This window comes from Bubalus kerabau, chromosome 14 (genome assembly GCF_029407905.1).
Source record: "Bubalus kerabau isolate K-KA32 ecotype Philippines breed swamp buffalo chromosome 14, PCC_UOA_SB_1v2, whole genome shotgun sequence".
Classification (NCBI taxonomy): Eukaryota; Metazoa; Chordata; class Mammalia; order Artiodactyla; family Bovidae; genus Bubalus; species Bubalus kerabau.
The window spans coordinates 72,411,234-72,437,112 of record NC_073637.1 but is presented as its reverse complement, the minus strand read 5'-3'; the positions used below and the strand labels follow the sequence as shown (position 1 = coordinate 72,437,112).

The 25,879-nt window shown below is 43.1% G+C and overlaps 1 protein-coding gene across 3 annotated transcripts in view; it reads right to left on the bottom strand.

Moving 5' to 3' along the window:
* The window catches only part of CDH17 (cadherin 17), a 77,034-nt gene that overhangs the window by 10,640 nt on the left and 40,515 nt on the right, over positions 1–25,879 (bottom strand). For all 3 annotated transcript variants that reach the window (XM_055546656.1, XM_055546658.1, XM_055546657.1), the window contains 4 exons: positions 24,802–25,017; positions 20,919–20,995; positions 18,351–18,542; positions 4,877–5,121 (listed from right to left, as the gene is read on the bottom strand). In XM_055546656.1, coding sequence (XP_055402631.1) covers positions 4,877–5,121; positions 18,351–18,542; positions 20,919–20,995; positions 24,802–25,017 — 730 coding nt within the window. The remainder of the gene's footprint in view (positions 1–4,876; positions 5,122–18,350; positions 18,543–20,918; positions 20,996–24,801; positions 25,018–25,879) is intronic.

The window sequence follows — 25,879 nt, the reverse complement described above, 5'->3', positions numbered from 1 at the left end:
AGTGGTTTTTGTACTTGTTTTAATTTTTTTTTTTAAAGGTAAAGTCACAACCTCTAGTGAAAAAAAGTTAAACTTCTTTTTCAAATAAAACAACCTGGAATTGTCTGTTAAAACCACACCCTCTAAGAAAACGTGAACACTCATTGGTGGATACATGTGAATAGGTGAATACTCAGAGGCACGGTGAACTCTTCATTCAACAGACATCTGCCGAGAGATAGCAAACATCAGGCTGTAGACCAAGAGAGGAAATTACCAAAGGGGGCTGCTAGGCCAGTGGAGGAGATAGAGACAGATAATTCTAGTGTGATGATTGTCAGGGTCCATGTGGAATTCCAGATAAGGTAATGGGATTCAGAGAAGACTTTCTGAAAGAGTGTGCTGTGCTGTGTTTAGTCGCTCAGTCATGTCTGAATCTTTGCGACCCTATGGACTGCAACCCACCAGGCTCCTCTGTCCATGGAGATTCTCCAGGCCAGAATACTGGAGTGGGTTACCATGCTCTCCTCCAGGAGATCTTCCCAACTCAGGGATCGAACCCAGGTGTCCTGCATTGCAGGCGGATTCTTTACCAGCTGAGGCACCAGGGAAGCCCCTCCTGAAAGAGTTCAGTTCAGTTCAGTTCAGTTGCTCAGTCGTGTCTGACTCTTTGCGACCCCATGAACTGCAGCATGCCAGGCCTCCCTGTCCATCACCAACTCCCAGAGTTTACTCAAACTCATGTCCATTGAATCAGTGATGCCATCCAACCAAACATCTCATCCTCTGTCATCCCCTTCTCCTGCTGCCCTCAATCTTTCCCAACATCAGGGTCTTTTCCAATGAGTCAGCTCTTTGTATCAGGTGGCCAAAATATTGGAGTTTCAGCTTCAACATCAGTCCTTCCAATGAACACCCAGGACTGATCTCCTTTAGGATGGACTGGTTGGATGTCCTTGCAGTCCAAGGGACTCTCGAGAGTCTTCTCCAACACCACAGTTCAAAAGCATCCATTTTTCTGTGCTCAGCTTTATTTTTTTTTTATTTTATTTTTTAACTTTACAATATTGTATTGGTTTTGCCATATATCAAAATGAATCCGCCACAGGTATACATGTGTTCCCCATCCTGAACCCTCCTCCCTCCTCCCTCCCCATACCATCCCTCTGGGTCATCCCATTGCACCAGCCCCAAACATCCAGTATCATGCATCAAACCTGGGCTGGTGACTTGTTTCATATATGATATTATACATATTTCAATGCCATTCTCTCAAATCATCCCACCCTCTCCCTCTCCCACAGAGTCCAAAAGACTGTTATATACATCAGTGTCTCTTTTGCTGTCTCATATACAGGGTTTATTGTTACCGTCTTTCTAAATTCCATATATATGCGTTAGTATACTGTATTGGTGTTTTTCTTTCTGGCTTACTTCACTCTGTATAATAGGCTCCAGTTTCATCCACCTCATTAGAACTGATTCAAATGTATTCTTTTTAATGGCTGAGTAATACTCCATTGTGTATATGTACCACAGCTTTCTTATCCATTCATCTGCTGATGAACATCTAGGTTGCTTCCGTGTCCTGGCTATTATAAACAGTGCTGTGCTCAGCTTTCTTCACAGTCCAACTCTCACATCCATACATGACCACTGGAAAAACCATAGCCTTGACTAGACAGACCTTTGTTGGCAAAGTAATGTCTCTGCTTTTGAATATGCTATCTAGGTTGGTCATAACTTTCCTTCCAAGGAGTAAGCATCTTTAAATTTCATGGCTGCAGTCACTATCTGCAGTGATTTTGGAGCCCAGAAAAATGAAGTCAGCCACTGTTTCCACTGTTTCCCCATCTATTTGTCATAAAGTGATGGGACCAGATGCCATGATCTTTGTTTTCTGAATGTTGAGCTTTAAGCCAACTTTTTCACTCTACTCTTTCACTTTCATCAAGAGGCTCTTTAATTCTTCTTCACTTTCTGCCATAAGGGTGGTGTCATCTGCATATCTGAGGTTATTGATATTTCTCCCAACAATCTTGATTCCAGCTTGTGTTTCTTCCAGCCCAGCGTTTCTCATGATGTACACTGCATAGAAGTTAAATAAGCAGGGTGACAATATACAGCCTTGACGGACTCCTTTTCCTGTTTGGAACTCTCTCTGTTGTTCCATGTCCAGATCTAACTATTGCTTCCTGACCTGCATACAGGTTTCTCAAGAGGCAGGTCAGGTGGTCTGGTATTCCCATCTCTTGAAGAATTTTCCACAGTTTATTGTGATGCACACAGTCAAAGGCTTTGGCAGAGTCAATAAAGCAGAAATAGATGTTTTTCTGAAACATCTGAAAGAGTAGATATTAGCTAAAGTGAGAAAAAGAAGGATGCTTTAAGCAGAAGGAATTGCAAGAACTAAGGCAGAGAGGCCAAGGAATAGCTTAGGATGTGGGGGCATCAGACATTCCAAGAGTGAAGGGATAAAAATAGGGCACAGTGGATGGCAAAGGATGAAGCTCAAGGGATGGAAGGAGCTGGGTTGTGGGAAGCAATGGGCAGGCATGAGATGGTGACCTAGTCATGTTTGTATTTTCAGTGGAACTCATTGGTAGGTGCATGAAAGGTGAAATTGAGCGAGAAAAGTCTAGAACCAAAGGAAAACAGATGGCTACAGCCTTTTGGGAACAAAGCACATAGCCATAACGTTGTCTGTATCTTTAAATTAAAAAAAAAACCCACCTCTGGAAATTTTCTCCAAATTAAAAAACAATTTAATAGAAGTCTTAAAAATGAATTATACACATACATTCAAAGCTTTTCTATAAGTTAAAAAATACTGGAAACAACCTACATGTCTGGGAGTAGGAGAATGATTAAAAAGTAATAATGTTGTTGGTTCAAACTAATTTTTTCCCAGTGTTAGAATATTCTATATGCCAAGCACTGTGTTAGGCTCTGTGTATGGGCAATGAATTAAAAATTGCATGTGTTTGGTTGGATGGCATCACTGACTCAATGGGCATGAGTTTGAGCAAGCTCCCGGAGTTGGTGATGGACAGGGAAGCCTGGTGTGCTGCAGTCCATGGGATCACAAAGAGTCGGACAGGACAGAGGGACTGAACTGAACTGCTATAGTTGGGATTTCTGAGTGAGATGGAGAACCTTCTGGAGGGTTTTCAGAGGAGTTATGTGATTTTGCTTTTTTTAAAGACCCACTCCCATTGCAGTGAATGGATGGGTGGAAGAGTTGATAATGTGGCCTGGATCACTGAGGAAGTGATGAGAAGCAGGTCAATTCTGGATATAGTTCAATGAAAGAATCACTAATATTTATTGATAGATTGGATTAGGATCCATTGGGTACTAATGGATTCCAAGTTTGCGGGTCTAAAAGAAAGAGAATTAAATTGCTCAGGTTTTAGCAGGAGCTTTGGAGTTATCCTTAAATCTTAAATGACTTACTCCTAGCATCCCAACTATTGATTACTCTCCATTCATGAAGTACTTTTTTCATTTGTTTCTGCCAGGACATTATCTTTCTTACTCATCTTCCTGATTTTAACTTAATAGTACATACATCACATCATTTCCTCAGATAAAAGAATGAACATCTGAGGAATGTTCTTAAATGACTTTGTTTTCTCCACTCATAAACTCAAATTTTTACTCACTTGCCCTTGACTAATGACTTTCTCATGGCATTCTCATGAAGGAGATGGAAGCATTTGTTAAAGAGTAAACTGTTGTAAAATCAGGAACATTTTGTGCCCCATCACGATTAGTGACTCTGATGTACAGAGTAGTATCTACACTAACCATCCAGTACAACACATCTCTTCTTTCCTTTCTCTTATTTGTCTTTGTGAAAGTTGATAAGTGCTTGCAGTGTAAAATAGTAGGTGGGAACTTTATTCCAACAAACAATCAGAAAAACGTCTTGAAACTGATTCCAGGTACCAAAAGGATCACTCAGTGGGAGGCAAGACTCCCCTCAAATATTTAGAGACACTTAAGGAATTGTCATTCATAGCATTCATAATCACTTGCATGGGTTTTAAGCCATACTAAAATATTTGTCATGCCATGGACAGTAGAGCTGATGTTATACAATAGAAACAAAAGATTCAGGTTCAAGTCCTGTCCTTGGGCTTATTAACGAGATGATCTTAAGAAGGTTATAGATATTGATACAGACATGGATGTATACACATACATCTGTTATCTTGGAAAATTTGATTATTGTTGCATATATTTAAGGAAAATCTGTGTGGGTTCTATCACCCTGAAAAACAAATGAGAACTACTAAAATGGAAATACTTACACATCTTGTCTAACCATCTTAGCCCACGTACTTACCTTTCCAGGGCTGAGCTCCCCTGGACCTGCTCTGAAGATCTCCTCACGGAGAAGGTTCCCTTCACCCTCTCAGGTGGCTGAGTCCACCCCATCAGGTTTCTGCTTTATTTTGCTGTCTAGAACGCCCGTCTGCCTCAGGAGCTGGAGCTTGTCTCCGGACCCTGGCCCTGTGACTGGTCCAGACACAGAGCCTACCTCTGGGCAGCCGGGTCTCCAGCCCCACCTCCTGGACTGCTCAGCTGGGACTGCAGTAGGCAGGCTGGGCTGGAATCTGACCTGTTTCCCACTCCCAAGTCTGGATGCTCCCCAATGCCCCCCAGGTGACTGGCGCCTGCCAAAACCAAGGGCAGATTCACCAAGCACACTGGGACACAGCTTCAGATCCCTGGCAGTAAGTTACATACAGTAAGTTATGTAGTAACTTACTTTAGGGGAGAGCCCTCAAGTCAGGCCAGCTTCTCTGCCCACCCGCCCCCCAGCCCTTCCTCCTCCCACGGGCCGTGACTACAGCACCCAGCCAAGCTTCCCAGCACAGCTCCTCTCTACCTGACGTCCAGACCTTCCGGATCCTTGGCAGTCATGTTGCCCACTTTTGTGCCTTTAACCACAGCCTCACTGACTTTTGCTTCAGATACTTGTTGGAAAAATTGCGGGGCCTCATTCACGTCTGTCACCATCAGTCTGAAGGTAGCAGAAGAGCTGGCATTATACTGTACACCAGGCACCAGAGGCTCAGGATTTTCTGCTTGGACTACAATATTATGAATGGCTACTGTTTCAAAATCAAGAGGCTGTACAGGGGGAAAAAGAACGAAAATCAATTGGGGGATAATTAACTCCCTTAAAATCCGCCCCCTCCCCAAGGCGCCCTAAAAAAAGCTCTGACAGAGCATCCGTTCTTAATCTAGTGTCAGCAAAAACTTTTTCTCTGGATAGCAGAGCCATGGAGAAGCTTTTGCTACAGGACTTACCAGGACTTTGAATATGCTAATGTGTGTTCTGACTCTCCCAGAAGAGGGAATCAATACAGCACTCCTCCAATTTATTTAATCCTGGGATAATTCATTCATTCATCAGAAATTTATTGATTCTCTCAAGACAGTTCTCAGAAGTCACTGGGAAATGCTTATACAGAGATTTCCACATGGTGTGGGGCTTCCCTGGTGGCTCAGTGGTAAAGAATTCCACCTGCCAATACGGGAGATGCAAGTTCAATCCCTAGGTCCAGGGAATCCCCTAGAGAAGGAAATGGGAACCCACTCCAGTATTCTTGCCTGGAGAATCCCATGGACAGAGGAAGCTGAAGCAGCTACAGACCATGGGGTTGAAGAGCTGCACACAGCAGCAGCTAAACAGCAACCAGATTGTATGGAGAATGATTTCCCAGAAACCTCAGGATTCGCATTTCAAAATAAAAGAACTTAAACTCTTGGTGGGTGGGAGAGGTTAGCATAAACTAGAGCATACCTGCTCATTTTACATCTAAAAACTGTCTCAGAAACTATAAATACCTACCCCTCAAAATGGCCAAAACCTTACTAAAGACAACCTAGAATTTTGTGCATGAGAACTTGGCGTTGGTAACATCAAACTGGGGCCCCAAACATGGCTGAACAGAAAGAAATGGAGGTTGAACTCCGAACGCAGCTAAGGTTCCTAGCAAACTGCTGTCAGTCTTAAGGGGAATTACAATGGCCATTAAGAGGAATGTTCCAATTAGACAAGAGCATTTAAGAAGAGCACTTAAAAGCAAGGAATATCTATTTTAATTGGCATGAAGAAGCCTCCAAAATACTTCAAAATTCCAAAATAGTTTCATTGAAAATTTCATTGCAAAAGCCTGATAAAAAATTAGAGATATAAAAGGTATCCAAAAAAGACTACAGGACTGATGTAATTCCTACTGCTCCCCTCCACAGAAGTTCACTGAACATCTAGATCACTTCTAAGTAAGATAAAACACTAAAACATTAATTACTGAACATAGATTTTACCCACTTTGGTTTCCTTTTGCAGAGGAACTAAAGATATTTGGATCTATTAGTATATATGGCTAGTGCCACATTAAAAATGTTTACTATGAGGAAGCATATTTTTCTAAAAATTATGAAATGTATTCATGAATTTGCTAGTCTAAAGAATGCTAGGGTAACAGTTCATAACTGCTTAGCAAGTATTCACTATAAATTAAGGCTTCTAAGTGTTAAGAATTCTAACGTGTGCAAGCTCGGTCACTCATGTAATTTAAGACAATAAGAATTAATTGTGTATGCAAGGAGAATAGGATGTATTTTTTGTTTTGGAGGCTTTTTTGTTTTGTTTTGTTAAAAAGAGTATGAGGTATGGCAATATATTTTGTTGAGGGAAATAAAAGTGGTTTTTTTTCTCTAGTTATTTTAAAATAGGAAGGAAAAAAAATAAGGAAAAACTATGGACATAGAAAATAAAGAAGAATGAAAGAAAGAAAAAGAGGAAAAAAGAGGAAATCCTGTGCGGTCAATTAGCTAAAAAAACTGTTATTACAAGAATATTCTTATGTAAAGCTAAAACTTAATTTTCTTTCATCTGCTAAAAGGACAAATTTTATTAGATCTATTAATAAAAAAAGATCTACTCTTTATGAGAAATTTGAAAAGTTTTTATCTTTAAAACAATCTATTTAGAAAGCAAAGACTTTGTGTTTTATCAAAATAATTTTTTGTGTTTTATATCTTTATTATCAACTCTTTGATTATTTAAGTAAACTGAGTTGTCTCAATATTAGAAAAGCAAAGTTTGGCTCAGAAGTATGTAACTTACTGCATTTGCTCTTGAAATAATTAAGTGGATAATTAAGTATTGTTTCATAATGATCTGTGATCCTTTTTAGTTGTGTCCAAATCTTTTGAATTTTTTGACAGAACTTCCCAAAATCAAATTATAAGTGAAGTCTTTTTGACCTGGAAATAACTTTGGGATTTTCCAGAAGTACTTTGGAAAAATCAGAAAAGACATTTTCTTTCTCCTTATAAAAAGAGAGATGTTCCACTAATTAAGATTATTTGATATGTTAAATTACATGGAAAACTTTGTCAAACAAGTAATACTAAGCCTTTTTTTTTTTTAATGATTTGAGTGTTCAGGCTTTTTTCTTTTTTTTAAAAAAATGTATTTATTTTTGGCTGCACCAGGTCTTCATTGCACACAGGCTTTCTCTAGTTGCAACGAGCGGGGGCCACTCTCTAGTTGCCGTCCTCAGGCTTCTCACGCAAACCATGGGCTCTAAAGTGCATGGGCTTTAGCAGTTGTTGTGCATGGTTTTAATGTGTCGTGTGGAATCTTCCCAGAGCAGGGATCGAACCCAAGTCCATTGGGCCACTAGGGAAGTCCAAACCTTCTTTATGTTATATTTACATAGGTATGTAAATGTTATAGAAATTATACAAAATTCCTGGAAATCTATTATTTTCTGGTATGATGTTATCAGTCATAATTCTAATTATCTTAAACATTACGCATTGCAAAAATTACCAAATTTTCTTGTCAATTCCATTACAATGAATTCTTATCAGATATTTAATAATGGACATTTTAAGAATTTTGTCATTTACAGATAGCTAATTATTTTATTCTGATGCTTTTGCAAAAGTATTCCTACAAAACTATTTCATCTTCAGAGAAACACATAAAAAGGGCTCTGACAGGTATTCTAGAATATCTGATCATTTTAAAATCATAAAACTAAACTGGATAAGAATTCCAGAATAACAGAAAAACTAGATTAAAATAGAGCCAGTATTAATTACATTGAACTAAATAAACTGAGGAGGTTGATTATAATTTGTATGACTTTCTGTTCTAATACAGTACATATTTCTTAATGTTTTGTTTTTCCAGATTTAAAGAAATGTTTTCTTTTAAGTAATCTATGACTTACAGCAATCGATAAAGCATACCTTTTTAAACAAAAATGACATTTTTTTTCTAGGTGATCTTTCCAGAATTCAGAAACTCTCAATATATTCTTTTCATGGCAATATAGATAGTCATTCACATATGTTCAATAAGAATCTGTTCTCCTCATAATGGAACACATTTGGAAACATTGATTACATTGCTAAGGCTTGGACTGGATTGTCACATTTGAGAGAGATGTGTATAGACTCAGAGAGTACTTTGCTTTGAAGATTCCAGCATGAGCTTACATGCTATGCTATGCTAAGTCACTTCAGTCGTGTCCGACTCTGTGCGACCCCATAGACGGCAGCCCACCAGGCTTCCCCATCCCTGGGATTCTCCAGGCAAGAACACTGGAGTGGGTTGCCATTTCCTTCTCCAATGCATGAAAGTGAAAAGTAAAAGTGAAGTCATTCAGTCATATCCGACTTCTAGCGACCCATGGACTGCAGCCTACCAGGCTCCTCTGTCCATGGGATTTTCCAGGGAAGAGTACTGGAATGGGTTGCCATTGTCTTCTCTGATGAGCTTACATGGTCAATCACTATTCTTGCTGTGCTTATGTAAATAATCAAGCCAAATTTAATGCAAAAAAAATTACTTTACTGGGGTTATCCTTATAAAGAATTTTTTAAAAAGCAGGAATAATTGTAGAGAGAAAAATTCTATTTGAACCTTTACATTCCCCATGGACAGAGGAGCCTGGCAGGCTATAGTTCATGGGATCACAAAGAATCGAACATGACTGAGTGACTAAGCACAGCATAGCACATTAGTCTCAGCTTCCCAGGTGGTGCTAGTGGTAAAGAACCCGATGCCAATGCAGGAGACAAAAAATGAGGGTTGATCCCTGTGTCAGGAAGATCCCCTGGAGGAGGGCATGACAACCCACTCCAGGACTCTTGCCTGGAGAATCCCATGGACAGAGGAGCCTGGCGAGGTATAGTCCATAGGGTTGCAAAGAGTTGGACGTGACTGAAGCAACTTAGCATGCACACATATACCCATAAACTGGACTGGATCCTGAATTTTTCTAGTTTCCTCAAATATCTGGCTACAACTCTCCAAGCTAATGTTTCAGGTGTCTCCCACCTTTCTGAATTGGAATCGGTGAGAACAAAGGCTGCCCTTGAACCTCCTTGGAAGGGATCTGCCCGGTCCTCCTTACTCCCCACACGGCAGCCAAACTTTAGAGTCTTAAACCTTAGATACACATCTCACAGCTGAAGAGGGGTCCACCGGACATCTGGTCTTATAAAAATACTGAATCTCCAAATCAGATTGAGTAGGAAGAGAGGCAGCTGACAGTGCGGTAGATGCTCCCTTCCAGGACATCAGATCAACACTTCATACTTCAGCTGAACATGAAACTCTCTTTTTTTCCCTTCCCTTTCCTTCACTCTGGCATTGGCCTGGAAAGGTAAACCACCATCTGTATCTCCCAGGCCGTCGCTAAGGGAGGCAGCCTCTGAAATTTAAAACAACTAGGATTTGGGGCTGGGAGAAAACCTAAATGACATCTAACTTGAACAGGCGTATACAACTAACTATCCCTACGAGTGAACCCACTAACAGTGCTGCCTCGATGGAAGCAATTTGTGTCCTGACAGCATTTATCTTTGTCTGTGATGGTTATCATTCTCCGTATGTACCTAGACGGCTGGTACATTGTCATCAGGCAATGTCTCCTAGGTTATCTAACTGCGCCCCTGAGTGTTCACAAATCAACTGAGACACCTCATTGGTTGAACTCCCTGGATTTACATCAGTAAATGAGTTAGAAAGGAATTGTCAAGACGTATTCATGACTCAGGATTCCCTTTCTTTAGCCGGTGCATTCTTCTTAAGTGAAGTGAAGTGAAAGTTGCTTAGTCGTGTCTGACCCTTTGAGACCCCATGGACTATACAGTCCATGGAATGCTCCAGGCCAGAATACTGGAGTGGGTTGCCTTTCCCTTCTCCAGGGGATCTTCCCAACCCAGGGATAGAATCCAGGTCTCCCGATTTGCTGGTGGATTCTTTACCGTCTGAGCCACCAGGGAAGCCCTCCTTGGTTAACAGTGCATGTAAACCAGAATATGATTAGGAACCTTTCCTTAATTCTTGAAAATATTGAAAAATTCACTGTTAGAGCAATAGCTGCCCAACAAAAATCTTAAGACTTTCTGGCCAAAGTTGTTCTTGATATAAGATAGCCCTTGATTCTCTTTCAGGTGAGCAAGGAGATGTCTATGCTGTAGCCAACACCACCTGCTGTACCTGGAGAACACTTTCGGGACAGCAGAAATTCAGGATCATCAGATCACTGAACAAGCCACTTGCCTTCAAAGGATGACTTCTGCCATGGAATCTTTCTTTGAATTATTTGCATTTGATTGGTTTGGGTCTTGGGGGCCATGGCTCAAAGGTACACTCCAAACACAAGGAATTATCCTGCTTGTTAGAATCAGAGTACTCTCTCTCATGTGCTGCATTCTCTCAAAAGCTTTAAATACATGCTCACAAGCACTCACTACCAAGTCTCACTAAGACTAAGAACATCAGAAAGGGGACAGAAAGAATAACCAACTTAAAAACTCTAAACCTGCAGTTGACACCTGTGAATATCACAGGGATTAAGTAAAAAAACAAAACAAAACAAAACAAAAAACCATTATGACCTGTGAATATCACACAGAAGATCAACAGAAGAAAGAACTAAAGAGCAGTATCTGATAGTGGCATTTAATGCTTCAAGTTTTTATCACATTTCTCAGATAAGCGAGAATCTGATCAAAATGGGGAAACTGTTAAAGGGCTTCCCCGGTGGCTCATCAGTAAAGCATCCACCTGTGGTGCAGGAGACGCAGGAGACGTGGGTTCGATTCCTGGCTCGGGAAGATCCCCTGGAGAAGGAAATGGCAACCCATTCCTGTATTCTTGCCAGGAGAATCTCATGGACAGAGAAGCCTCGTGGGCTACAGTCCACAAAGAGTTGGGCTCTTTGGGGTTGCAAAAAGTCAGACACAACTGAGCATGCACACACTTTAAAGAAACAGCAGGCCCAAAATAGAATCACTTGTGCCAAACCCCATGTCAGCAACAAAACTTAATACCTGACTTATTGCATTCTCAATCCCTGCCCCAGGAATGCAACTTTAACCAGTCAGTCTTGAATCTGGTCAGCCCTAGTGAGGTAATCAACCCAGTAGGCCCTTTTGTTCCTTTTAGGAAGGCAACCTTGTCTGAAACAAGACATTCTTTGCCAATAATTTCCTTTTTCCACTCCCATTCTACCTTTAAAAATCTTTCCTTTTCTACAGCTTGGTAGAGCTCCTTTCTATTTGCTAAATGGAATGACACTTGACTTATGAATTATTTAATAAAGCCAATTTGATCCTTAAACTTACTCCATTGAATTTTTTATGTTTGTGCATACATGAATTTTTTCATCAGGAGAGGTTATGTAGCTTTTGTCAGAGTCTCGAAGGTACCCATGACCTCAAAAAGATGAAGGAACCAGAGAAAAGCTCAAAAAGCACATTATAGATTCTGGGAACCGCCCTGTTTTATTCACTCTTCCAGGCCTGGAGGACCCAGGATCTCTTGGGAAGCTGTCAGTTCTTTAACTTTAGTTTATATCAGTTTCTCATCAGTTAAACAAAAATGGTATTTTCCTTTCATAAAGAAGAAAAGCTGACACATGACTGCATTAGCTCAGCCTGCTCTTCCCTCAACATCTGAAAAAATTCTCCCCATCAGTCAAAAGTTGGCTCAGTGCTGTTCTCTGCATACCATCTTCCCCAAATCCCAGTCTGTATCCCCAAATAGATGAGCTCCATGCCTTCTGTAATCTTATAGGACTTAACTCAGGATCCTAATTGCTTGCTTCTCTATTCCAGATCCTTACTGGCCATGAGCTGTCTGAGAAGAGGAACTGTATTGTATTCTTTGCTTCTCATCACTTCCCTGACAAACAGTGTGCATAGTATACCCATTAGGAAATACAAAAATGAGAAGGTCTTGGTCCTTCTCAAGCCCTTGCAGGCTCCAGTGGGAAAGAGATTCTGGAGAAAATCTTCACTCTTTAGAAACCCTCTCCTCCATGAACACACAAACACACACAATATCGCAACCCAATTACTAGCTCAAAAGGAAGTAAGATAGAAAATTTCCTCATATGAATGAGAAAGAATTATGTGTAAAGACTCAAGGTCATCTGAGAATGAATCGGCTCTTGTTAAAATGCAGGATATAAAATTTTGTAATCCAGCTGAGATGTAAAAAGAGAGGATTTTCATAGAAATAAGCATCCAGTGCCTACAGGGTATGACCCCATGATGACCTCTTGGTCAAGACCTCATGGTGGGATAGGGCTTCCCACCCAGGGGAGTTGGGAAAAGATGTGTGCATGCTGGAGCGTCTGACTCCCAGGGATCCACCCATCATCTCAGGGGAGGAGGGCAGGGTCGTCAAACTAAAAGTCTGGTAGATGAAGCAGGAAGCCAACAGCCCCCAGAGCAAGCCCGCCATGTGGACCAAGGATGCGGCAATCTGTTCCTTGTGGGTCAAGCCAAGACCAGGCTCAGACAAGCAGCACAGCACTCTGTGAGCTCGGGCAGAGGACACACACCTCATCCTTATATCAAACAGGTCCTAAGTCCCCTCCCTGGCTTTCCGATCCTTTCACGGAAAGGTGAGGGTGAGGTGAGGTGAAAGATACAGAAACCAGAGGTGAGGGATACAGAAACGAAATGGTGTACCTGCAAATAAGGAGCAGCGGGAGTTAGCAGGACAGAATGTGTGACCTGAGAGAAGAGAGAGGTGATGGAGAAGACGATACACGTCAAGCTAGGAAGCTGGGACCTGATCCTTGATGAACAGAGAGAGGCGGCGAGCACAAGACTGACAAGGTGGAACTTGTATTGGAGGAAGTTAACTCTGGGAGGCGCTAGGGGAGGGGTGGATTTGAGCCAATCTGACCAGGGCAGGGAGGCCTGTTAGGAGAGGGTGTCAGTATTCCTTCAACCCTTACTGAATGGAAGTAACAGCTTGCTATCAGTCAGTCTGCTTAACTTTCACACCAGGAAACCACACGGAACCACATTTTCCAGGAAAAAATTAGAAATGGAAGATACTAAAATTAGCAAGTGATAACCAGCAGAGTTTAATCAAGAACAGGCTTTGTCAAACCATGTGCCCTGTCTTTCACTACACAGGGCTATGCCTGCAGAGTCAAGTCAAGAGACCCTCATGACCTTACTCATCAGGTAGGCAGAAAATACCCACTTATGCCACAATCCCTCTTCTGTACATGACTGCTTGAAAGGTCAACCCCATGATTTAGATTCAACCTGGAAGAAGAGATAAAGTGCTGAAGGAAAGGAGCTGAGACCGGGGACATTTAACATTTTCATCCATAATCAGTGATGAGAAAAAAACGCACATTAGCTTTCCACATGATATTCTAGCTGCTTAAAAATACATCATGTACTGAGAATTCAAAAGGACCAGCCATAATGAAGAAGTGACAAAATTTGTATCAAAAAAAAAAAAAAAATTAAAGCCAAAACAAACCTCTGAATTTCAATTTCAGGAGAGTTATTGATGAGTCTGGCAGGGCTCAGAGAAATAGCCTTTCTGGCTCCTGATACCTGCTTGGTCTCAAGAATATGTTGATCTATCACTCAATAGGCCAGAGCTCAGGGTGGCGGTAAAGACAGGGAGGACAGCAGTTCTAAAACGTGTTTATTCCCAAGCATCACTTGGGGCATATGAATTCACAGAAGAAGTACATCTTGGTCTTTTCCTCTGGTTCCTGACACTGAGCTCCTAAATCCCTTGCAATTTCCTGGGTGATAGGGACGCCTTTTGTTCTAATGAGGTGACTCTTGGTGTCTCCTGGTAACCAGGACGGGAACAGGTTACCAGACCAAGACCAAGGCATGGTTAGAAGCTTGGGATTTTCAGCACAACCCCTTCCACCTCCCAGGAAGGGCACAGGGGCCGGAGACTGAGTTCATGATCAATCATGTCTACATGATGAAGCCTCAATAAACATCCCCAGAGTAAGGCATTCAGAGAGCTTCTGGGTTAGTGAGCACATCCACGAGCTGAGGAAGTGACACACAGCTCAACTCCATGAGACAGAAGTTCCTGCTCTCGGGGTCCTCCCAGGCCTCACCCCATCTATCTCTTCATCTGGCTGCTCCGCTGGATCCTTCATCATATCCTTTATTACATGATACATTGGTAAATACATTTGCGTGCGCTCTGTGAGCTGTTCTAGCAAATGTTGGAACTTAAGGAGGGAGTTGTGAACCTCTGATGTATAGCCAGTCAGTCAGAAGAACAGGTGACAACCTGGGACTTGCTACTGGCTTCTGAAGTGGGGAGGGAGAGTGGAACTGAGCCCTTAACCTGGGGGGTCGGATGCTGTCTCCCAACAGACAAGTGTCATAATTGAATTACATTGTAGGACACCAGGCTGGGCTTTCCACACACCTGGTATCCACCCTGAAGAGCAGTGATTACTCAAGAGTAGAGGAGAAAGCCTTCCCAGGGCACTTGCTAAGAAGACTGATTTCCAGGCCCCCTCCCTCCCCCCGCCAGAGAGCCAGAGTCAGCTGTCCCCAGAGGGCACTCTGGGATCAGGCAAGTTTGGCCCCCTTGGCAAGAAGAGAAAACGTCTCATCTGTCCACAGCCAGAGTCCTAGCTTCTGCCCTCACACATCTTAAAAGTTATGTGTGTATTTTTGCACTGAATCCTCCAGGATCCTCATCAAGAAGGTTCCACCAATTTAGGTTTTCAGATCAGAAAACTGAGGTCTGAGAGGTTACAACATTTGTGTCAAGGTCGCAGAACTAGTACATGGCAATCCCAGGCTGCCATAGCAGTCCTTTCCTGAAAGGAGTCAGAAGCCAGGGGTCAAGTTCCCAGCTCCTTCATCTAGCAGAGGGGCTGACTGTAACTCGTGAGCCTGAACCTCAGCTGGATGATGGGACTGTTTATGCCTCCCTTGGGATCAGCTTGAGAGGCAAAGAAGTATGTGCAAAAGTGCTTCATGAAGCGAAAGGGGCTTCAGTTGTGGAGTGTGCGCTCCTTGGTGAATTTTACCTGTTGCCATTTGCACATTTAGGGCTTCCCTCATAGCTCAGTTGGTAAAGAATCCACCTGCAATGCAGGAGACCCCAGTTCGATTCCTGGGTCCAGAGGATCCCCTGGAGAAGGGATAGACTACCCACTCCAGTATTCTTGAGCTTCCCTTATGGCTCAGCTGGTGAAGAATCTGCCTGCAATGGGGGAGATCTGGGTTCGATCCCTGGGTTGGGAAGACCTCCTGGAGAAGGGAAAGGCTACCCACTCCAGTATTCTGGCCTGGAGAATTCCATGGACTGTATAGTCCATGGGGTCGCAAAGAGTCGGACTCCACTGAGTGACGTTCACTTTCATTTGCACATTTAATTCAGGTGAACAGGTGCTGATAGGATCGTGATAGTTTAACATTGGGATTAAAATTTTTTTTTTAAATGACCAATACAATGGTTCTGAAGCAATGGAAGGCTTAATGAGGAGGGGATTAGAAGTAAGGCTAACTAAGCTATGCGTGAGAAACCACATGCGTGCGTGCTCAGTCGCTTCTGTCATGTCTGACTCTTTGTGACCCTGTGGACGTGTAGCCCACCAGGCTCCCCTGTCCATGGGATTCTCCAGGCAAGAATGCTGGAGTGGGATGCCATACCCTCCTCTAGGGGGTCTTCCTGACCCAGGAATCGAACCCATGCCTCCTGTATCTCCTGCATTGCAGGCAGGTTCTTTACCACTGAGCCAACAGAGAAACCACATAGTAGAGTCTAAGTTTAAAAATCTGAAAACTGCATGAACACATCTGTCATGGCAAGGACACACACCCGAGGGGCGGTTGGCTGACATCAGTGCATCCTGGTCAGGGATGCACACCTCTGGGCTGGCTTAGCATTTGAAAGACCCCAATCAGAGCCACACCCCAGAGGCAGCTGCTACAGGCTCTGAGCTAGCACTGTCTCAAGCTACATAGAAGGCTTGTTAATTAGCAAAGTGATCTTGGAAAGAGGTTTTTGTGATATCAGTGGTATTCAAGACATGCAATTTGGTGGAAAAATACATTCTTGAAGAAGAACGTAGCATCTGGCTGGCCCAGCAGCTTATACCCTTCAGAGTTCCAGGACTCCAGTTCGGGTCTATCGTCACCTTTTCTGTGGACAGTCAGATGAATCCTGTCTCTAGGCTACAATGATTACAGCGCCTGAGGGACGGAGAGCCAGGACAGCACAAGCCGAAAGCCGAAAGCACAAGCTGGATGCTGGTTTTCAAACCTGCTTGCTATTAATTGCACATGGGACGAACTATGTATTCAGGCAACCAAGATTTATTGAACCTCCACTATGTGCAAATATTCTGGACACTTGGCATATAACCACAAACAAAATAAGGATGTGACCAAGACTTTGGCCAGAGGCCCGCTGTACTGGAACACACCCTCTCATGTTAAGGAAGGTGTGGGAAGAAAATTAGAGCCTTCACCTACTGCTGATCATCAAGGTTACCAACTGTTCCCTATAGATGCCCGTTAGCCACAGATGGTCAAATCAACTTACATTAGTTCACAAGCCACCATGAAAAGTTACTGACGTTCATACTGAGATGGACAAGCCTTTATCTTCTCTTAGACACCTAGAGGGTGCTGGTCCTGGGGAAGGATGGAAGCTATCTGCCCCCGCCTCCTGCCCCAGGACCAGGCCTGCCACCTGGACCACCCATTGCAAACTCAGGGCCCTGACCTTTCCTTCTGGGTTTTTGTGTCCATATAGGCAGCCATGAATAGAGGGGGAAGATGTAACGGCACCTTTTTCAAAGGTCAGACTCACACAAAATACTGCTGCTTAAGTAGGTCCATGCACAAACCTTACAGCTGAAACCCAGTGAGGCCCTTTGTCACAGGTGGGGTGTGTGGTCAGAACGATACCAAAATTCTGAGATTCTGCTCCAGAGTTTCCTTCAGCACCAGCACTTTTTTTCCCCCATGCTTCTATCCATTTTCTGTAAAATTATTTTCTTTTGTCTTCATTTTCAGTTTCTACCTTTATTCTGGGTCAAAACTTTCCTTCAGAGCTTTCTGATGCAGCCTCCCACACACTGTACTACAAACTTTCCGCATTCAACCATGTCTGCAGAGTCTCTATTGCTGTAACTCTGATCTCTTTTCATTCTAAAGATATTGGACGACATTGAGTGCCGCTTCCTGTTGAGTCATCTGATACACAGTTTACATGCATAAATGAGGCAGCCAGGGAGGAAAGGGCCAAACTTCAGGTGTATACAGTAGGGGATAGGAGTAGATTGAGTGAAGAATGGGAAGACCCTGTATAAAGAAGCAAGTATCAGGGTCATCAAGATTTTGGCTTCCAGGCTACCCAGTCCTTACAAAGGGAGAGATGAAGCAAGAGCCAGTGGACTCAGCAGCATCGTAAAAGATGAATGTAAGGAGTGGGCAGGGAAGAAGGTATGAGAGAATAAATTTATTTATTATAACTTGCCTATTAAAGGAGACCTACCAACCTCCAGTCATTATTAAAAAGAGGAACCTATGGCTGGTCCACTAGAATAAACAGCCTACATCCTAAAGGGTTCATGGGATTCATCTAGTCTCATATCCCACACCTGCAAAGGGAAAAATAAAGCCCTGAGCACTACCTTGCCCAAGATTTAGTCAATAAAAATAAAGAATGCCTGGTTAAATTTGGATTTCAGATAAAAGTAAGCGATTTTTTAGTAAAAGCATTTCCCAATTATTGCATGGGATATACTAATACTAAAAACGATTCATTCTATAATTTTTATGAAAATCCTACCTCCCTCTGCAAAGGTTACTTGGTCAGCTAGTGACAGACTCAGAGCAAGAATCCCGGCCTCTGTCTTTCACGAGGACAGGAATGACTGAGGGGGTTCCAGGAGTCCATCACGTGCCTGAGAGGTCACTGCCAATTCATCTGCTTATAGGTCCCTGAATGGTCCTAAGGAAACTAATCTATGAAAAAGACAAATTCCATTCAATGGGCGATTTACCTTTTTAAGCTTGACGTATCCAGTATTGGTTTGGGGATCTGTTTCAATCTCCAAACGTCCCTCACTGTCTCCCTGTGTAATTCGATACAGGATTTTAGAACTCCCAGTATGTGGTTCATCAGCGTCTGTGGCCTGGATGGTTAAGATGACAGATCCCACAGCTGTGTCTTCAGGGAAAGTTAGGTTTCCATACTAAGAAGGAAAGAGGGGGAGGAAACAGTGAGAATGTCCATTGTCATCAAGCACAATTATCAACGAGAAAACTTGCCTCTGGTTTCAGAATGGACACAAGTCATCGTTTACATCAATACTTACCAAGCATGTTTTTCCCGTTGATGAGTAGGTTGCAGTTGCTTTTGACATCAGTCACACTTGTAGACTGATATCCGTTACACCAAGAAACAGCCTCTCAGAGAGCGACTGATCGGATTCTAAAACAGATTCTCCCACCCACATCCAATATATTTAATAACTACCATTAACCAATATATTTAGTAACTATCATTATAGTTGTTAGTAATGAGACAGATAAATAGCTCCTATGTATCGAGTACCTACAATGTCACAAGCACTTTACATATATCATTTTAATTAATTCTTAATCAATCAGAATAGTTGTTAAGAGCCTGAACTTTGGAGTCAAATGGCCTCAGTATGAATCCTAGGCTTGCCACTTATTACCTGGGTGAATTGAAATAAGTAACCTGATTTTTTAAAGTCTCAGGTTCATCCTCTGTCCATTGGACATAATAAAAATGGAAGCTATTTTATATTTTCTGTTTGGATTTGCAGAGATAATACATATAAAAACTCTGAATGCCTAGCACATAATAAGTGCTCAAAAGGTAAGCAGCAAGACAAAATGCCCTACTACATAGCTGTGTTATCACCTCCATGTGACAGAGAAGCAAAAGACTGGAGAGGTGAAACCCACTCCACACAGCTAGTTGGTCACAGAATTGGGGTTCAAATCCATGCTTGTCCACCTCCAAAGCAGGTGCTGTTAATCTCTCACTCCTCCACTGAAAATCCCCCAGGTCATGTCTCTTGGCATCACGATCATGAAGATGATAATAGGCAGGGTCCAGGAGAGGACCATAGCAGCAAAAGAAGTGGACTCCTACTTTCTAGAGCCCTGTTTGCCTTTCCAAGCTCTGAGATTCCTAAAGCAGAACTCTTGTTCTCAGTCTAAAAGCACTGTCTAGATGTAATGCGAGGAGACTATAACATACAGAAAAGATCGAATACCCAAGAGAATGGAGACAAAGAAGAGACAGGCTCTTCATCTCATGCTCACTTACCCTCAGTGCCTGCTACACAAGTTATATTGTCAAACTTTTTACCTCTGCAAACCCTCCTGTAAATCAATTCCCTTTCTTTGTCACAGCTTTATCCTTATTTTGATTTATGAACATCATCACAAGGCTCGGGGCTGCCTCATCACTGACTTCAAACATAACTATCTAGTCAAAACAGCTTCTCTCTCCTCCAAAATAAATAAATAGAGGCATCCATTTTAAGGGAAGCAATGATAAAACTACTGCCAAGTTCAAAGCCCACATTACCAGTAAATTAGCTTGAATTCTTCTTGATATAGTCAACTGATCTTTTTTCTCCTGCTCTTTCTGCCCAGTTCTTCTCTTTTTTGCAAGTGTCCTGAGCACATTCTTTTGGCATAAACCAGAGGTTAGCTTTGTCTTCACCTTTGTTGTTGTTGTTATTCGGTTGCTCAGTCATGTCCAACTCTTTGCAGCCCCATGTGCTGCGTGCAGCACACCAGGCCTCCCTGTCCTTCACCGTCTCCCAGAGTTTGCACTGAGTTGATGATGCCATCCAACCATCTCATCCTCTGTCGTCCCCTTCGCCTCCTGTCTTCAATCTTTCCCAACATCAGGGTCTTTTCCAATGAATCGACTCTTTGCATCAGGTGGCCAAAGTATTGGAGCTTCAGCTTCAGCACCAATCCTTCCAATGAATATTCAGGGTTGATTTCCTTTAGGATTGACTGGGTGGATCTTCTTGCAGTCCAAGGGACACTTAAGAGTCTTCTCCAGCACCACAGTTCGAAGGCATCAATTCTTGGGCACTCAGCCTTCGGATACTCTCACATCTGTATATGACTACTGGATTCTTATTCAATTAATGCAAGGTGAGTTTAAATTGCCAATATTTTGCCAGATTTTAAATTTTGTCAAAAAATTCTTGTTTGAGAACCTAGCAATTATCTATTTATTGTCCTACACACACAAAATATATAAAGGCAAACTGCAAGCAGCCACTCGATTCATCTCAATTTGACAAAGACTGTGCTTACAGCTTTCAAGCAGTCCTTGAAATAAATGAGCTGTTGGCAAAAGTTTATAAACAGATGCTCGCAGATATTATAACAGTGAACATTACTGTCCCCAGAAGGTTTCCACTGAAGACGATGCCTGAGTTTACTAGCAGAGCATTAACTAAGATATTAAATCTGGCATTATCCCTAACTCCTGTTTGTGTCTTTATCCCAGAAGCAGGGGTCAGGTAATAGAAACAAAGTAAAGCAAAAACAAGGAGACAACTACTCACATTTGACTTTTCAAAGATGGGGATCTGATCATTGATATCAATAACGTTGATTTGCACAAAGCAGAGGGTCTTGAAGTCTGAAAATCAAAAGCACATCACAAGAATTTTCACTGAAAATCATGCATTGAGATCAGAAATCTGCAAGAAAAACACTTGGCAAGTACAGAGACAGCCACGCCACAATTTGACTATTGGCCTGCGATGTGCGGAGCAAGGGGGCCCTCTGTTCCCCACCAACACCCACGTGTAGGTCACCAAGGTGGGGCGGAAGAAAACCCTGGGAGAAGCTCCTCTGGGCTTCCCGCTCCACCCACCTGCCTCCTCCTCCGTAAGAGCTTGTTCCTGAGCCAGGCTTTCTGGGAAGCAGCCTCTGTTTTCTGGCTCGTGAAACTTACGTAGCCTTCAAAGCCCAGTGCAAAACTGTCCTTCTAGAAAGCTTCTTTGAGCATCCGAGAAGGTTGTCTTTCCTTCTCTGAACACTTCTGGCTCTCACTGTGCTGTATCTCTTCTGCCCCCATAAAGGGAAGGCCCAAGTGAGAGAGGCAAGGTACAATGGTGTGTCTGTGTACAAAGTCGCTTCAGTCATGTCTGACTATTTGCGACCTTTTGGACTATAGCCTGCCAGGCTCCTCTGTCCATAGCATTTCCCAGGCAAGAGGACTGGAGTGGATTGCCATGCCCTCCTCCAGGGGAATCTTCCTGACCCAGTATTTTACCCAGGTCTCTTACATATCCTGCATCGGCAGGCGGGTTCTTTACCCCTAGCACCACCTGGGAAGCCCATGATACAATTAGCCCTCTTCCAAGGGCATGCCTACCCAGAGGCAGCTCACAGAATCCTGGAAAGTGGCTTTGAGGGGTGAGTTTGACAATTCAGAGACCTAGTCAGAGACAGCAGTTCAACCTGGATCCAAGGTGAGCATGGAGTACCGGTAGAGATGGGATCCCCAGAAAAATAGCCACATGAAGACCAACAGGATGGGCTCTTTTGTTGAGGTTTCCATATTCCAGCCATGAAGCCTGTATTATACAATGGCTAAGACTTTGGGCTCTGGAACCCCACCACTGAAATTCTGTCTCTGCTACTTATCAGATGTGTAAGAGGTTGGTTATGTTACTTGAAATCAGTGTGAGGTAGTCAGTTTATAAAATGTAGATAGCAACAAAATCAAGGTTCTCATCCTAACAGACACCGCTGGCACTCTCTGCGTATCAGGCGCGGCATTAAGTGCTTTGCTTACGTGACTCATTTCATCTTCACTCTGACGCTGTGATGTAGGTATGATTGTCATTTTCATTTAGTTCACAACCGAGGGAGCCAAGGGTAACTTGACCAAGGCCCTGCAGCTGGGTCGTGGTCGAGCCAGAATCCGAATCCACGTGCTTGCCAGTCCTCTCCGTCTGCTCCCCGCCCTTCACCCTGCTCTGTGCCCTGGGGCTGCCCTTAGGAACAGCATCACTGGGCATCCTGGCCCTCTGGGTAGCAGTTGAGCTCTACCAGGGGGAGCACTGGCAGGAGGTCTGAGGAAGGGCAGGAGCACAGAGTTAGAGTCTGGCTCCCACTGCCAGCAGCTTCCTCTAGAGTCACAGCCCCAGGCCCAGGGCCTGCTCCTTCCGGGAAGGGCCCTTCCCTTGCCCTTCTCACCTTGGGGTAAAAATGACTCCCTTGTGCTTCACACTTCCTGCTGGCTTCCCATAACCCCTACCCACAGCTTTACAGATAATCCCTTCTTTACTCTCTTTTTGGTTACTTCTTTGAAGAGGGCTTGCTTTTCCTGGGATGCTGACAAACACACTCAGGCTGCCGAGCTCCAGAGCTTGTTCTCAACACACCAGACACAAGGCCAGGCATGTAACCTAATAATAACCATCTTATAAATAAGTGGATGCTAATTAAAGCTGGGTCCAGCCCCCAGGACATTTGTAGACAGCAAGAATGGCTGGAGATTTGGAGAGGTCCCAGGGCCTGAACTCACCACTTGCCTGTTCCACATAAGCCTCATTTGGACCAGCAGTGAGCCTCGTGGTTTCATGTAAATAAAATCACTTCCCTGAATTTATGTAAAACTACGCTAATTATAGCCTACTGACTAATTTTCTGTAGTATACTATTGAATGTTTAATTCCATCAACACACATACACCCATATATTTACATATAAATATATTGCATAATCTGGTCCATATAGTCTATAGATGTATTCATGTATATAGACAATTTGTCATCTGATTTCCACTTTATGCTCTTATGGCATTAAACTGCTTTGGGTCTCCATGCATTTGCACATGGGCTTTCTTCTCCTCTATAAGCCTTTACACTGTTTTGTAACTTGTCATATTCATCCATCTAAAGTCAGATTAATGACACCTCTTCCAGAAATCTCTATTAGGTCTCTCTCCCTCTCCACTGAGTCACTCGTTGCTTTCATGGGCTACCTTGTACATATTCCTTATAATTTATTTATTCACTTGTCCATCTCCTCTACCAAAAAGTGCTCCTTGAGGACAGACACCGGGTCTTATTTATTTGTGCTTTCCCAGTACCTTGAATGGTGCCTCAATCAAGCTAAATGCTCAGTAACCACTGGAGGAATGGCTGGCTAATGGTGTGAAATTGTCAGCTCATCACAGACAGGGATAATTTATTATACCCACTTTCATTGTACCTCTTAGCATAATGCTAAGCATTATGTTAGGCCCTCTATATTTGCCGAATTACTATGTCTTAAACGTTCTGCTCTGGGGGCCTGGTAAACCCCAGGACTCTCAGTTCTCTTTAGTATCTCAACATCTGGATAAAGAAAAAAAATTTGAAGTACAATGTGAAATGATGCTCTTTACTACAGCATACCTATATAATCTCTATTTCCTAGCATCATAATTACTGAACTACTTGTTTCTTTAAGACTCAGGACCAGTTAACTCGAAGAAAGATTCTTAACTTAAAAGTATTAATGACCCTAAAACAGGCCTGTCTCTGAGGTCGAGTATGTTTGTGTGTCTGTGCAATTTATCTGAGAACGTATGCATTTGTTTAGGAATTCATAGTTTCCATCAGAGTCTCAAAGGGTGATGACTTAGCAAAGATTAAAAACCACTTGCTTTGAAATTGTATAAAGTATAAGGATGAATGTTTCCTGATATTGTCAAATGGCCAATTAGAAGCTAATAGGAGAAGACAAAGCTTTCCAAAAGTTCCTTCACAGTCCTACAGTAGAAGCCTTTGAGTCTGAAAGGGAGACTTGAGAAATACAACTAACTTTCTTGTTTGTGATCACGGTGGCCATGACAACGAGGCTTGCCAACAACTTCTAACAACAGGGATCTTAATTGACAACATGCTGCCGGGCTCTGAAATCCATCACCACGTGTGCACCAAGACCTTGCTTCCCATTGGCTGCCCCAGCAGTGCCTGAACAAGGCAGGCAGGCTAAGGTAGGCCTGCTTTTGGAGACCACAGACTCCTTCCACAGCCAACCTCGGACTTCCGATGACCCTGCCGAACTTCCCTTTGACCGGGAGTTTCCCCAGCACTTTCCTTCCTTCCATCCTTCACTCAGGGTCAGGCTCGTATTGAGGTGTGATGGCTCTTCCACCCTTCTCTGTATCCCTTTCCATTTTTTCTCATAGGCAGTTCCCCTAATAAAATCCTTATATATTTAATCCCCTCATGGGCATCTGCTTCTCAGGAGACAAACATAATCACATTTTCTGAGCTGCAACTCTGGCCGTTACCATGTTGGCTTCTGGGCTTGTTTTACGTGGGAAGCAAGACCTTTTTCAATGGTAGCCTCTGTAACACACCCAGGCATTAGAGCAGCCTAACAATCACAGCTAGAAAGAAAACAAGTGTTTTCACTCGACACCATGAAAGCGATACTAACCTTTGTCAGACACCTCTACGGTCAGGTTGTACTGCGGAGTGTCCCACTTACGCAACGACTGCACCACTAACTGGAGTATTCCAGAGTATTCTTGGACCAGGAAGAGTCCATCTTGAGGAACTTTGGGAGTTTGATCCACAATTCTGTATTCTAAAACACTGTTGATAGTGTCTTGTTCATCCATGTCATGAGCAGTAAGAGTTCCAATACTGCTCCCTATAGGGAAAGAAAGAAGGAAACCCGTCCATTAATTTTTTTAGCCTATTAAAAAATGGCTTCCGTGGAGAATCGGGTTCCTAGAAGGCACTAGAATTAACCATGAGAAGCAGAATAAAGTTCTTAGATTGATGCTGGTGCTTCTAACCTTTTCAGCAGTACAGTGTGTGGAGCAGCGTCTTAGTTGGCTGCATGTGTGTGTGTGAGTCGCTAAGTCGCATTCGATTCTCTGCGACCCCATGGACTGTAGCCCGCAGGGCTCCACTGGGTTGTTGTTCCCTTCTGCAGGGCATCTTCCCAAGCCAGGGATGGAACATGGGTCTCCTGCATTGCAGGCAGATTCTTTACTGTCTGAGCCACCAGGGAAGTCCATTTTTAGCTGGCTAGGGCTTGCCATAAAAAAAAAAAGTGACCACACAATGGATGGCTTTAACAACAGCAATTTATTTTCTCAGTTTTTGGAGACTAGAAGTCTGAGAGCAATTGTGAGGAGGACTGATTTCTTCAGAGATCTCTGGCTTATAGATGGCCATCTGTTGCATGTGTTTGCACATGGTCTTCCCCCGTTCTGTGTCTATTCAGATTTTCTCTTCTCAGAAGGACACCAGTCATATTGGGTTAAGACCCACGCTAATGACGTTGAAGACCCTGTCTCTAAATGATAGTCCTCCTTGAGGTGCCGGGGGCTAGGACTTCACCATATGAATTCGGGAGGACCAAAGTCAGGGTCTTGAACCATCCTGGATGTGGAGTGGGCCCTAAATCCAGAAGAGACGACAGAGACACTCACAGAGGAGGAGGCAATGTGAAGAAGAGGGCAGAGACTGCGGCAAGGCCACCATGAGCAGCCAACGAATGCCAG